Source organism: Oncorhynchus masou, chromosome 1 (genome assembly GCF_036934945.1).
Source record: "Oncorhynchus masou masou isolate Uvic2021 chromosome 1, UVic_Omas_1.1, whole genome shotgun sequence".
NCBI classification, from domain to species: Eukaryota; Metazoa; Chordata; class Actinopteri; order Salmoniformes; family Salmonidae; genus Oncorhynchus; species Oncorhynchus masou.
In genome coordinates this window covers 17937391-17952345 of record NC_088212.1, presented here as the reverse complement: position 1 = coordinate 17952345, position 14955 = coordinate 17937391, and the positions used below count along the sequence as shown (strand labels likewise).

At 41.8% G+C, this 14955-nt stretch overlaps 1 protein-coding gene across 2 annotated transcripts; it reads left to right on the top strand.

Moving 5' to 3' along the window:
- The first annotated feature begins 6020 nt into the window (after nucleotides 1–6020).
- LOC135547052 (serine/threonine kinase-like domain-containing protein STKLD1) lies at nucleotides 6021–13932 on the top strand. 2 transcript variants are annotated; one of them, XM_064975690.1, is made up of 17 exons: nucleotides 6021–6093; nucleotides 6274–6360; nucleotides 6464–6508; nucleotides 7015–7119; nucleotides 7232–7302; nucleotides 7429–7544; nucleotides 7642–7757; nucleotides 8390–8523; nucleotides 9086–9216; nucleotides 9399–9476; nucleotides 9929–10045; nucleotides 10160–10300; nucleotides 10615–10743; nucleotides 10863–10991; nucleotides 11491–11833; nucleotides 11919–11998; nucleotides 12729–13932. In XM_064975690.1, exons 1-15 carry the CDS (start codon nucleotides 6079–6081, stop codon nucleotides 11631–11633), a joined length of 1557 nt encoding a protein of 518 aa, XP_064831762.1. In that variant the 5' UTR covers nucleotides 6021–6078; the 3' UTR covers nucleotides 11634–11833; nucleotides 11919–11998; nucleotides 12729–13932. The 2 variants fall into 2 exon arrangements, with proteins under 2 accessions (XP_064831762.1, XP_064831856.1); XM_064975784.1 differs by lacking the exons at nucleotides 11491–11833; nucleotides 11919–11998; nucleotides 12729–13932 and having other exon boundaries at nucleotides 10620–10743; nucleotides 10863–10950.
- Nucleotides 13933–14955: the final 1023 nt, after the last annotated feature.

The following is a 14955-nucleotide window of genomic DNA, read 5'->3' as shown; positions in this document are numbered from 1 at the left end:
GCCTTCCACAAGCTTCCCACAATAAATTGGGTGAATTTTGACCCATTCCTCCTGACACAGCTGCTGTAACTGGGTCAGGTTTGTAGGCCTCCTTGCTCGCACACGCTTTTTCAGTTCTACACACAAATGTTCCATAGGATTGAGGTCAGGGCTTTGTGATGGCCACTCCAATACAATGACGTTGTTGTCCTTAAGCCATTTTGCCACAACATTGGAGATTTTTTTTTTACTTGGGGTCATTGTCCATTTGGAAGACCCATTTGTGACCAAGCTTTAACTTGATGTCTTGAGATGTTGCTTCAATATATCCACATAATCTTCCTCCCTCATGATGTCATCTATTTTGTGAAGTGCACCAGTCCTGCAGCAAAGCAGCAAAGCACCCCCACAACATGATGCTGCTACCCGCGTGATTCAAGGTTGGGATGGTGTTCTTCGGCTTGCAAGCCTCCCCCTTTTTCCTCCAAACATAACGATGGTCATTATGGCCAAACAGTTTTTTGTTTCATCAGACCAGAGGACATTTCTCAGAAAAGTATGATCTTTGTCCCCATGTGCAGTTGCAAACCGTAGTCTGGCTTTTTTATGGCGGTTTTGGAGTAGTGGCTTCTTCCTTGCTGAGCGGCCTTTCAGGTTATGTCGATATAGCACTCGTTTTACTGTGGATATATATACGTTCGTACATGTTTCCTCCAGCATCTTCACAAGGTCTTTTGCTGTTGTTCTGGGATTGATTTGCACTTTTCGCACCAAAGTACGTTCAGATTTGTGGAGTGGTTGAAAAACGAGTTTTAATGACTCCAACCTAAGTGTATGTAAACTTCCGACTTCAACTGTACACTTGTTAGGATATGGCAGCCCTTTATCGCGTATCTTTCACATGATGATGGAAAACACAACCTGCAACCCACCCTGATCCACTGTCATTATTTTTAATGCCCAACATTGTCCTTATACTTTACAGTAGGTCAAATATCAATGAAGGAAGGTGCCAATTCCTTAATTCCTTATTTATTTATTCTTCAGTTGAGGGGTGGGGCTATTCTCAATGTATTGTTTTCTGTCATTATCTGTATGTTTGTAAAACTGAAAATTCATAAATAAAATATGTATAAAAATAAATAAATAGTAATACATAATATATATACACTATTCATCAAGGTAGTATATATATATATATACATTTGGAAAGTATTCAGAACCCTTCCCTTTTTCCACATTTTGTTATGTTAAAGCCTTATTCTAAAATGGATGAAATTACTTTTCCCCCCTCATCAATCTACACATAATACCCCATAATGACAAAGCAAATAACAGTTTTTTAAAAATGTTTGCAAATTCATAACAAATAAAACAGAAATACCTAATTGACATAAGTATTTAGACCCTTTGCTAAGAGACTAGAAATTGGGATCAGGTGTATCCTGTTTCTATTGATCATTCTTGAGATGTTTCTACAACTTGATTGGAGTCCACCTGTGGTAAATTCAATTGATTGGACATGATTTAGAAAGGGGTAGGCCGTTTGGCCGGGGAAGGCCGTCATTGTAAATAAGAATTTGTTCTTAACTGACTTGCCTAGTTAAATGAAGGTTTAATAAAAAATCAATTAAAAAAGGCACACACCTGTCTATATAAGGTCCCATAGTTGACAGTGCCTGTCAGAGCAAAAACCAAACCATGAGGTTGAAGGAATTGTCCGTTGAGCTCCGAGACAGGATTGTGTCGAGGCACAGACCTGGGGAAGGGTACCAAAACATTTCTGCAGCATTGAAGATCCCAAAGAACACAGCGGCCTCCATCATTCTTAAATGGAAGAAGTTTGGAATCACCAAGACTCTTCCTAGAGCTGGCAGGCCCCGCCAAACTGAGATATCGGGGGAGAAGGGCCTTGGTCAGGGAGCTGACCAAGAAAGAACATGATGTTGACAGAGCTCCAGAGTTCATCTGTGAGGATGGGAGGACCTTCCAGAAGGACAACACTCCACCAATCAGGCCTTTATGCCAGACGGAAGCCACCCCTCAGTAAAAGGCACATGACAGTCCGCTTGGAGTTTGCCAAAACAAAGAAGATTCTCTGGTCTGATGAAACCAAGATTGCGCTCTTTGGCCTGAATGCCAATTGTCGCATCTGGAGGAAACCTGACACCACCCCTACGGTGAAGCATCGTGGTGGCAGCATCATGCTGTGGGGATGTTTTTCAGCGGTAGGGACTGGGAGACTAGTCAGGATCGAGGGAAAGATGAACAGAGCAAAGTACAGAGATCCTTGATGAAAACCTGCGCCAGAGCGCTCGGGACCTCAGACTGGTGTGAAGGTTCACCTTGCAACAGGACAACAACCCTAAGCACATAGCCAAGACAACGCAGGAGTGGGTTCGGGACAAGTCTCTGAATGTCCTTGAGTGGTCCAGCCAGAGCCCGGACTTGAACCTCATCAAACATCTCTGGAGAGACCTGAAAATAGCTGTGCAGCGATGTTCCCCATCCAACCTGACAGAGTTTGCGAGGATCTGCAGAGAATGATAGAAAAGCCCACAAAATAGAACCGGAGTCCTATTCCATTATTCCTAGCTGCGGTATTCAGGCGACCGGGCCTGCTTTGAACACTCTAATTTTTTGAAAGTAAACGCTTCGGACCCCGCGGGACACTCAGTTAAGAGCATCGAGGGGGCGCGGAGAGGCAGGGGCTGGGACAGGTGGTAGCTCGCCTCGCGGCGGACCGCCAGCTCGATCCCGAGATCCAAATACAAGCTTTTGGGGTAGCAGGGTAGCCTAGTGGTTAGAGTGTTGGACTAGTAACCGGAAGGTTGCAAGTTCAAACCCCCGAGCTAACAAGGTACAAATCTGAACAGGCAGTTAACCCACTGTTCCTGGGCTGTCATTGTAAATAAGAACTTGCTCTTAACTGACTTGCCTAGCTAAATACAGGTAAAATAAAAAATGTACTGTTTTTGCCACTTGTCCTTCAGACAAGGAGGTGACTGAAAATGTTGTGTTGTTTGGGCTCCCGAGTGGCGCAGCAAGAGGTGACACCTGGTTTGAATCCAGGCTGAATCACATCTGGCCGTGATTGGGAGTCCCATAGGGTGGTGCACAATTGGCCCAGCGTCGTCTGTCTTTGGCTGGGGTAGGCCGTCATTGTTAATAAGAATTTGATCTTAACTGACTAGTAAAGGTGCTGTAAATGGCATATTTCAGTTTTTATTTGTAATACATTTGCAAAAATGTTGAAAAACCTGTTTTTGGTTTGTCATTATGGGGGAAAAAACTGTCATCCATTTTAGAATAAGGTTGTAACAACAAAATGTGGAAAAAGTCAAGGGGTCTGAATACTTGCCGAGTACACTTTGTATAATGATGTTATAATTTTAGTGACAAATTAATCAAATCCCTAGTTTACCAGGATGACTTTGAATGTTCCTGAGTGGCCTAGTTACAGTTCTGACTTTAATATGCTTGAAAATCTATGGCAAGACTTGGAAATGGCTGTTTAGCAATGATCAACAACCAACTTGACAGAACATGCATAATTTTTCTAAGACTAATGTGCAATATTGTACAATTCAGATGTACAATGCTCTTAGAGACTTACCCAGAAAGACACAGCTGTAATTGCTGCCTAAAATGATTATAACATGTATTGACTCAGGGGTGTGAATACTTATGTAAATTATATATTTACGTTTCTCATTTTCAATAAACATGTTTTTACTTTGTTATTATGGGGTATTGTTTGTAGAAAATAATATATTAATATAGTATATTAGTAAAATAGTATATTAATATATTTTGAATTCAGGCTGTAACAACAAAATGTGGAATAGGTCAAAGGGTATGAATACTTTCTGAAGGCACTGTAGATTTGGGGTGGCAGGTAGCCTAGTGGTTAGAGTGTTGGGCCAGTAACCAAAAGGTTGCCAGATCAAATACCTGACCTGACAATGTCAAAATCTGTTGTTCTTCCCCTGAACAAGGCAGTTAACCCACTGTTCCCCAGTAGGTGGTCATTGTAAATACGAATTTGTTCTTAACTGACTTGCCTAGTTCTTTTTCAAATTCAACATTTTCAGTTGGGTTCCTCTAAGAACCCACCAACTATTGGGGTCTGTTCAATAAGAAAGACCATTAGAGGCATTTTTTATTGCAAGAACCCATATGATTTTAGAAGAACCCATTGTTGAACCCATTATTTAGATATACGGCTCTGGAATAAATGAGGAGACCACTGCAAAATTATCAGTTTCTCTGGTTTTACTCTTTATAGGTATGTGTTTAAAAATGTTGCTTTATTCTATAAACTACTGACAACATTTCTCCCAAATTCCAAATAAAAATATTGACATTTAGAGCATTTATTTGCAGAAAATGACAACTGGTCAAAATAACAAAAAGATGCAGTGTTGTCAGACCTCGAAAAATGCAAAGAAAATCATTTCATATTCATTTTTAAACAACACAAATCTAATGTTTTAACTTCAGAAATCAATATTTGGTGGAATAACCCTGATTTTCACTCACAGCTTTAATGCGTCTTGGCATGTTCTCCACCAGTCTTTCACATTTATGTTGGGTGACTATGCCACTCCTGGCGCAAAAAAATCAAGCAGCTTAGCTTTGTTTGATGGCTTGTGACCATCCATCTTCCTCTTAATCACATTCCAGAACTTTTCAATGGGGTTCAGGTCTGGAGATTGGGCTGGCCATGACAGGGTCTTGATCTGGTGGTCCTCCATCCACACCTTGCTTGACTGGCTGTGTGGCATTGTCCTGCTGGAAAAAAAACAATCCTCAGAGTTGGGGAATGTTGTCAGAGCAGAAGGAAGCAAGTTTTCTTCCAGGACAACCTTGTACGTGGCTTGATTCATGCGTCCTTCACAAAGACAAATCTGCCCGATTCCAGCCTTGCTGAAGTACCCCCAGATCATCACTGATCCTCCACCAAATTTCACAGTGAGTGCGAGACCTGGAGAGGCCTATAAGCCACAGCGTCTCGCACCTACTGTGAAATTTGGTGGAGGATCGTAACAGTAAAATCAGAGAAACTGATAATTTTGCAGTGGTCTCTTCATTTTTTCCCAGAGGTGTAGAACTACATGTGAAAATGTAACAAGGTTCATTCAAGGTTCCTTTAAGATGTTCAAGAGTGGCCTGAAGTGGTTTTCTAAACTAAAAGAATCCCCCCCACCGCCCCCCCAGAAAAAGTATAGGGCTTGCAGTCCGGGTAAGTAGTCTGGCTTTCAGTGACTTGCTCAACGCTCTTAACTCCTAGGCTACCTGCCGTTATCTGGCGCCACCTGGCGGCAGCAAGTCTAAGATACACATGCAGGAATAAATATTATAAAGGTGGAACTAAGGTGTGCCATGCATGGCCAGCCCTTAGATAATTAAAAAAAATGTAATACCTAATATATCATACATAAGAATGACCTTTATTGGCAGTCTCCAAGTCCAGTAAAAGACATGGTGCACACCACAAAAAAAGATAATAGTGGTGCTGACTACCTGTAAAAGGCTATACAATAAAGAGAGTCGCTAACTTTATATATTCCAGAAATGTACTGGGTAAACCACCAACGTTTCGGGCATTACATTGCCTTCTTCAGTCTTCAAGTACACACCAACTCAAATTGTACTCAAAATACTTACAGTTAACAGTGTGTGCCTGCAACCAATCACACGCTCGCAGCCGGCAGGTCACAATCACATGACTACCACTGTTCAGTTAATTTTATCTCAAAGTATAGCCTCGGCTTCGCTCACGTTTAAAAAAAAAAATGTTACCAACATAATGGCAACATTAACATTACTGAAGATGAACTGAAAGTCTGTGGCAAAGGCTAAACTGAATGTGATGTATCCTGAACGGTTAAACATCATTGTGGAGTTGCATTGTGTCCCAGGCTGAGACGTTATATTGATTAATATCAGAATACGCGTGTGCGCAATTGAGCATGCGCATATGCAATCCCCCCCATAACCGTCACAGTCTTGTTTCTATGCACTTATTCGAAACACAACACTGAACACTGCTGCCAAAGCAGCGCACAGATTTCTACACCTTGAACACACTGCACCATGGACGATTATATGGTAAATATGTATATTTTCATGGTTCAAGTTTCTGCCTCAATGTAGTTTTCTGACAGACGTGATATCAAGGGGCCTGCAATGGTTACATTAAAACGTGCCCATTTGTTACAGCATAATTATTAGCTTATGTTTTTGTTTATTTGCATTACTGTAACATGTAAAGTAAACATTGTTTTTAAGATTTTGGATGCAATGTGCCCCGGATGCTTTGGGACAGTTCTATTTGTGAAGGAAAGAACGTCTGATCTGGAGTTTACACTAAAGAAGGTGACGTTATACAGTAGTGTAGTGGGCACACATTTGATAAGGATTTGCATTGGTTCTTTTTAGAATAGATGTTGACATGCTGATATAATTCTGCCCCCCACAGGTTGAGTGTTTGGATGAAGGCAGAGCCAACCAAGCATACCAGGAGGTGAGATCCTGTAGGCCTCTCACAAAACTAGTATTGATACTATGCAAAGTTACTTAATAATCTACGTTGCAATAGTACAGTAGTAAGCCTGGTATATGTCAGCTACTTGATCCACATGTCACCATCTGGCTATTCCATCTGATAGGCCTATCTGTTGACATCCATCAAAGTCATGTGTTCTTTCCATCAGGCTCATTGTCTGCTGAATGTGAGACATCCCAACGTTGTCACATATAAGAAGTTATTCATTTTTTGGGATGAAAGTGTAAGTTTGTTATTTACAGATGAAGTATATGTCCTTTAAATGACAAATAGGGCAGCAGGTAGATTAGCGGTTAAGAGTGTTGGGCCAGTAACTGAAAGGTTGCTGGTTTGAATCCCAGAGCCGACTAGTTGAAAAATCTGTAAATTGTTCTGGAAAAGAGTGTCTGCTAAATGACTAAAATGAACATTTACAAATGTAAAATCATGAATGTCAGTCTCATTAAATCTTTTTGCCTTCTCAGGTATCTTCTGTCTTTCTTTCAATGGTAATGGACTGCCCATACATGACAACCCTGTCCACTGTGGTCACTTATCACAGACAGGAGGAAAAGAAGATCAACAAAAAGGTCATCAACAACTCAGTAGATATTTCCATCACTAGTTGAACAAGTATTAACACATACTGTATGTTATTAACCCCATAAGCATCGAGGGCAATGAGTGTTGTTTTCCAACCAGGTCATCAAGACATTTTTGGGACAAATGGTGGATGCTTTGGCCTACTTGCACAAACGGAGTATTGCTCACAGGTAACCTGCCCCTCACATTGAAATGTACTGTCAGGCAAGTCTGTATAGTTTGTGTGAATGAATAGCCTGTGGTTTCTAAAAATTATAATAGTATAATAGAGTACAGTTTCTCTTCTTTTTTTGTAGGAATTTGAAGCCATCAAATATTCTGATCACAAAAGAGGCCAAGTTTGTCATATTTGATTTTGGAACTGCCTCCATCACAGGAGATAGAGTAAAGTTACACAAAAGAGTAAAGGACTGTATGTATAGAATATTTCTTTATTTTATTAAATGGAATTATGTAGTAATTAATAACAGTACAGTTTACTTTGTTTGCTATTAACTGTATCTCTATAGGTGCCAAACGATGGATGGCTCCAGAGAGCCTGACCCATCATCAGATGCCTGAGAAGTCCGACATTTGGTCCCTGGGGTGTGTCCTTCTCGACATGCTGACCTGTCACATGCTTGATGTACGTCTATCACTGACTAGTTACTCTTAATTTACCATAGAGGTTGGATTGATTTGTAGATCAGCATTTCCAAAAACGCTCTCCTCGAGTATCCCACCTATGTACTGTAAATCATTTAATCTAGTCTAGTACTATCGGGGGCGGTAAGTACCCTAGCGGTTAGAGCATTGGGACAGTAACCATAAAGTTGCTTGTTCGGATCCCCGAGCTGGCAAGGTGGAAAAATTGGCCTTTCCGCCTTTGAGCAAGGCAGTTACCCGACACAACAACTGCTCCCCGGGCGCCGGTGACTTCAATTTAGGCAGCCCCCCAAACCTCTTGAGTTGGGGGTTGGATTAAATGCAGAAGACACATTTTGTTTGAATGCATTCAGTTCTGTAACTTTCCCAACTAGTACACCTGGTTTGACTAGTTGAATAAGGTGTGCTGAAATTAATCAAAGAAGTGGGAAGGCTGATGGTACTGGAAGAGTGGTTTCAGAAACACTACTGACGGTTGGTACCAAACAGAAGAAAGCGGACTGAAACAGGGAACTTGTCCCCCCACCCCCCCCAAAAAATCCTTGTTTTCCGTTGCAAAACATTTTGCTACAGTGTGGACTAATGAATAAGACCCTGATCTCCCATCCACAGGTGGAGGGATCTATCTCTCAGCTGCTGAGGATCAGAGAGGACCAGACATCACTGAACGTCATCGTCCTCAAGGGCCTCCACCAAGTCCTCACTATGATGTTGGACCGCAACCCAAAGACCAGGACCAGTGTGTGGTGAGTAGTGTAGTCGCCCTTGACCAGGGGTGTCAAACTCATTCCACTGAGAGCTGAGTGTCTGCGGGTTTGTTTTTTCCCTTTCAATTAAGACTTCTATAACCAGCCGAGGGGAGTTCCTTAATAATTAGTGACCTTAATTCATCAATCAAGTACAAGGGTGGAGCGAAAACCCGCAGATACTCGGCCCTTCATGCAATGAGTTTGGGACATGTGCCCTAGACTGTCAGCTGTCACAGTTTGGTTTAAATCTGGTTGAGCTCATCACAGAGACATTCCAAGGTTGAAGTCTGGTTGAGCTCTCATCACAGAGACATTCCAAGGTTGAAGTCTGGTTGAGCTCTCATCAGAGACATTTCAATGTATGTATTGTACTTATTAATGGCAATATAAATTAAACTTGAACTTTAGTTATAGATACAGGGGGGATAGGATGAACTAGTGTTATGCTATCCCTTCACTAATGTCTTGTGAACAGACTATGTTAACATAAATGGTACCATCTGACAAAATGACACAAGATTTTAGTTCTGGGTCAACTGAGATTATCTCTCCAATAAAGGGAACTGGTGAATGAGGATCTGGTGAAGCATTGTCTGCTGTTGTGTGGCTCCCCTCTACACGCCATGAAGAAAACACTGCCCCCTGGTGTCCATGGGCTGCCATTCCACCAAGGCTTTGACAGTGTGCTCGGTCGGTACTTCCTTTTACTGTCCTCCGTTCCCTACTAGTTTTATTAAAATTGTGTATGTTTTTGTACAATACTCTGCGAATGTACCTGTCTAAATTACTGCAGAGGTTAATCCCTATAGCCTACTTGTCCTCAAGAGTTTGTAGTTGTGTTCTGACGAATAGTGGTCCATTGTAATTTGCAGAGTTCATGCAGACCTACAGAGATGTGGAATCTGTCCAGATGTCAGCTCTGTCATACCTGCTGTCTGAGGAAAGGAACGGTAAGGCTGTTTACTTTGCTCATTATGGGCGATATGATCTTTACAATTCTTATCATACAAATCTAGCCTGGTCCCAGATCTGTTTGTGCTGTATACAGTAGGTTGGGCTCCCGAGTGGCACAGTGGTCTAAGGCACTGCATCTCAGTGCAAAAGGCGTCACCACAGTCCCTGGTTTGATTCCAGGCTGTATCACATCCGGCCATGATTGGGAGTCTCATAGGGAGGGCACAATTGGCCCAGCATTGTCTGTGTTTGGCCTGAATGGGCCGTCATTGTAAATAAGAATTTGTTCTTCACTGACTTACCTAGTTAAATAAAAGGTTAAATAAAAAATAAAAATAGGTAACTCATGGTCCTTGTCATGCCAAACAATCAGATCTGGGACCAGGATATTACAAATGTTCCTCTAGAAAAACATGGCCTCTACTTTAACTTTAAATTGTTATGGTAGTATTCTACAGGGTAACTGACGTTGTTACAGCCGTCACCATTGCCATGCAAAGTCACATGGACTGTGCAGGTGTTCAGCAAAATGGTTGCCAGGTCCTACACCAGCGTTTAATTGCAGGTAGGTGAACACTTGGGGTGGGTTGCACTAATATGGGTTAGATTCCTCTGCCATGTTGGTATTAGGTTTGGTTGTATAGACGACAAGGTTGTCATCTCTGCAATACCCTTGAAGTGCTGGGCCAAGCTGGGGATGGCTCCTGTCTGCTTACCAAGGAAGTGATCACCTGTGTCCTGAACGCCGTGCACAGTCACCCTGAGAAAGCACCACTGCTCTCTCATGCCTTTCAGCTTCTCTTCTGTATCTCCGGGGATGGTCAGTAATACTTTAATAATAGGTCATCTACCATTTTAGATTCAGGTTACCCGGATTTTCCCAAATGCACAGTGTGCTAATACATTCTTTACTTGGGGGTGCACAGTCTGTTTAGCTATCATTCCACTCCTTCCCACTCCTTGTTATGCTAAACATGAATTTGGCATATGTCACGGAGTACTATGAGTGAAATATTAGCTATCAGTCTGGTACCCAGGTTAGTGCAAATGGGGGTGCTAAGCCTATTGTTGAGGGTATTTCAGCACTGGCAAGCCCCTCCCTATATTATTACTGACATACCTCCCTTTCATCAGAGCAGGCAGCCAGAGATGTGCTGGACCTGGATGGTATCAGAGAGGTGCTGAACACACTGAGGAAGTTTCCAGAGGATTGTGACATTGTCGTGCCCTGTTGCAAATGCTTATGGAGCGTACTGACACAAAGTGAGAGCTGTCATTGTGTAAATAAAATGATCTGCAATTTCTTGATAATTTGCACACACCATGAGCTCTACCACCAGCCAAAGTGTTGTATGTGTGAACAGCATATTGTGCTTTTCCAGGACTTTGCCTTGGAGCTGTACCTTTGAAAGATGCTGTGGAGGCTGTGTGTGTGGCAGCAGAGGCACACATGCAGGACAGCACCGTGATGGAGTCTGTGTGTGCAGCCCTGTCGTCCCTGATCCTACAAGGTAGGCTAAGACCTTCAGAATATTAAGGGCGCTTTCACATATCCCCTTATGGCCCAGACCCAGATCCATGCTATAAAGCATGTGTGAAACGCAAACGAACCCTGGCTTAAACAAATCCCGGACCTGCTTGAGTAGCGGGTCCAAGATCCAGGTATTGTGACACGGCAGCGTGAGTTGCAGTATTTTTTTTTGCCCGTTGTAAATAAGCTAGCTTGCTAGCAGCATGTAGAATGTGCTTGTTGCTGATTGCACCCTCAAACTGTTATTTTCAGGTATTGTGAAAACAAAATATGTTCTGTAGAATTCTCACAAACGCTCCAGGAAACCGAACAAGGGTACTACATTTTATATGTGAAAACGCCCTAAGTCAAATTATACAAATTAGTCAGAAATGTAGTTTCCACAGCTTGTCTTTGCACATCAGCACACCCAAATTATTGATTCATCACCAGATTGATCGAATGATTGACTAACTGATTGGCGGATTCTCCACTGATAGGTTTATCTGAAGACCAGGACATTGAGGATTCCACCCTTCTGTTGATGCACGCACTCCAAGCACATTTAAAGCATAGCTATGTGGTGAAGTATGCTTTCCTTGCTCTGGACAGTCTTGTCAAAAGCTCAGGTGAGTCAACATAAACATTGAGACTTTATATCAGAACATATGAGAACTGTCCCTGCTCCTCTATTCCTTTTAGAGTTGGCTGCTTTCAGGCTTCTCCTCGCCCCCAATGGAGGAAGTGGATTAGCTATTGTCAAGGAAGCAGAACTCCAACACCATGACAACCCAGAGATCGTAGGGAACTTTTGTAGCCTCCTCAGTGCTTTGGCCCGTTATGGTTCGTGTACACTCCTCACCTTGAATGTAGTGCTATAATTGTCCCTTCAGAAAACCATAGCCCCTGTATGTGACTGTTTTCCCAGGTGACGTCATACCCGAGTTAGTTTCTGAGAAGATACCAGATGTCTTGGAGCAGATTGAGAGGCAGTTTTCATCAAATAAGGTAAGTCATTGACTGTGCCTAAAATGCAGTTAATGTCGACTAAGATTGATTTTAAGGTATTTATAAACTGGGTGGTTCGAGTCCTGAATGGTGATCGGCTGAAAGCCATGGTATGTAAGACCTTATACCACGGGTATGACAAAATATTACTTTTTACTTTTTTTAATTACGTTGGTTTATAATAGCAATCCGGCACCTCGGGGGTTTGTGGTATATGGCCACTATAACACAGCTAATGGCTATATCCAGGCACTCTGCGTTGCGTCATGCTTAAGAACAGCCCTTAGCCGTGGTATATTGGCCATATACCACACCCCCTCGGGCTTTATTGCTTAATTATAAACTGGATGGTTCAAGCCCTGAATGCTGATTGGCTGACAGCCGTGGTATATCAGACCGTATACCACAGGTATGACAAAATATAACTTTTTACTGCTTTAATTACATTTGTAACCAGTTTGTAATAGCAATAAGGCACCTCGTGGGTTTGTGGTATATGGCCACTTCGCGTTCCGTTGTGTATAAGAACAGCCCTTAGCTGTGGTATATAGGCCGTATACCACACCCTCTCGTGCCTTATTGATTAAATATAACTAAAGTTACATTTTTTGGGGGGGGCTCAGATGTAAGTCTTCTACACGTCTGATTCTTATTGCTTTATTGTAGAGGTCAGCGCTCTCCAAGTAATTGATCAGCTAAACCTCTAAACAACCTCTCTCTGATCCCACAGGAGATAGCTCAATTGGCAAAACATGCCCTCCACAGCACAACAAACTTTGGAAAAGTCAACATGACAAGCTCAACATAATTCAAAGTGTCACGTTGTGCTTCATGGATTGCTATAGTGACAGTCAAAATGGTGGTTATTTCAGTTGTTTGTTTTTATTATCAGCTGTACTAGTTGCTACACTGTATAGGTCCATGTCCAAAGATTAAGCTGTTGGTTATTAAACGTATCCAGAAAAACGTATCACCTTATCTGTTCAACAGTTTTATTGCCTTATCTAGGTGATTTAGCTGTCACATTATCCTAGAAAATGAAAAACATTACATTATTAAAATGATTAAAACTTATTACATTAGCCAGTGTTATTACATACTGTACCAGTTGAAGATCTTACAGTATAGAGACACATAGGCCAAGTGGTGGGAAAAAGTAATCAATTGTCAAACTTGAGTAAAAGTAAGGATACCTTAAATAGAAAATAACTCAAGTAAAAGTCACCCAGTAAAATATTAAAAGTTTAAATGTATTTGGTTTTAAATATACTTAAGTATCAAAAGTAAATGTAATTTCTAAAATATACTTAAGTAAAAGTATACATTTCTAATTCATTATATTAAGCAAACCAGATGGCACAATTAGTTTTTTTAAAGTTTTTTTATTTAAGGATAGCCAGGGTCACACAAAAAAACAGACAAAATGTACGAACAAAGCATTTGTTTAGTGAGTCCACCAAATCAGAGGCGGTACAGATGACCAGAAATGTTCTCTTGATAAGTATGAATTTAACCATTTCCTGTCCTGCTTAGCATTAAAATGTAATAAGTATTTTAGGGTGTAAGGGAAAACGTATTGAGTAAAAAGTGCATTATTTTCTATCGGAATGTAGTGATGTAAAAGTTGTCAAAATATAAATAGTAAAGTAGAGACCCAAAAACAACTTAAAAGTAGTAATTTAACGTATTTTTACTTAAGTACTTTACACCATTGCATAGGCCTGTATGTATCATGTTAATTTTGTATTTATGTTCTACTGTATTTGTGGTCTACAGCTACAACTTCTGTACAGTGCAATCGGAAAGTATTCAGACCCCTTTTTCCACATTGTTACGATACAGCCTTATTCTAAACTTGATTATTGTTTTTTTCTCCCTCAATCTATACACAATACCCCATAATGACAAAGAAAAAACTGTTTTTTAGCAATGTTTGCAAATTTATAAATAAAAACTGATATTACATTTACGTAAGTATTCAGACCTTTTACTCAGTACTTTGTTGAAGCACCTTTGGCAGCGATAGCCTCAAGTCTGTATTTGGGGAGTTTCTCCCATTTCATCTCTGCAGATCCTCGCAAACTGTCAGGTTGAATTGGGAGTGTTGCTGCACAGCTATTTTCAGGTTTCTCCAGAGATGTTAGATTGGGTTCAAGTCCGGGCTCTGGCTGGGCCACTTAAGGACATTCAGAGACTTGTCTTGAAGCCTCTCCTGCATTGTTTTGGCTGTGTGCTTAAGGTCATTGTCCTGTTGGATTGTGAACCTTTGCCCCAGTCTGAGGTTCGGAGAGCTCTGGACCAGGTTTTCATCAAGGATCTCTGTACTTTGCTCTGTTCATCTTTCCCTCGACCCTGACTAGTCTCCCAGTCACTGCCTCTGAAAAACATCCCCACAGCATGATGCTGCCACCACCATGCTTCACTGTAGGGATGGTGCCAGGTTTCCTCCAGACGTGACACTTGGCATTCAGGCCAAAGAGTTCAATCATTGTTTCATCAGACCAGAGAATCTTGTTTCTCATGGTCGGAGAGTCCTTTAGGTGCCTTTTGGCAAACTCCAAGCGGACTGTCATGTGCATTTTACAGAGGAGTGGCTTCCGTCTAGCCACTCTACCATAAAGGCCTGATTGGTGGAGTGTTGCAAAGATGATTGTCCTTCTGGAAGGTTCTCCCATCTCCACAGAGGAACTCTGGAGCTCTGTCAGAGTGATCATCGGGTTCTTGGTCAGCTCCCTGACCAGGGCCCTTCTCCCCCGATTGCTCAAATTGGCCGGGCAGCCAGCTCTAAGAAGAGTCTTGGTGGTTCCAAACTTCTTCCATTTAAGAATGATGGAGGCCACTGTGTTCTTGGGGACCTTCAATGCTGCAGACATTTTTTGGCACCCTACCCCGGATCTGTGCCTCAACACAATCCTGTCTCTGAGCTCAACGGACAATTCCTTTGACCTTGTGGCTTG

Excerpts from the sequence above, each read along its gene's own strand:
- LOC135547052 (XM_064975690.1), top strand. Across the intron at positions 6,361-6,463 it reads TGGAGTTTACACTAAAGAAG|GTTGAGTGTTTGGATGAAGG; the intron begins GTGACGTTATAC and ends TGCCCCCCACAG. Across the intron at positions 10,992-11,490 it reads GTCGTCCCTGATCCTACAAG|GTTTATCTGAAGACCAGGAC; the intron begins GTAGGCTAAGAC and ends CTCCACTGATAG.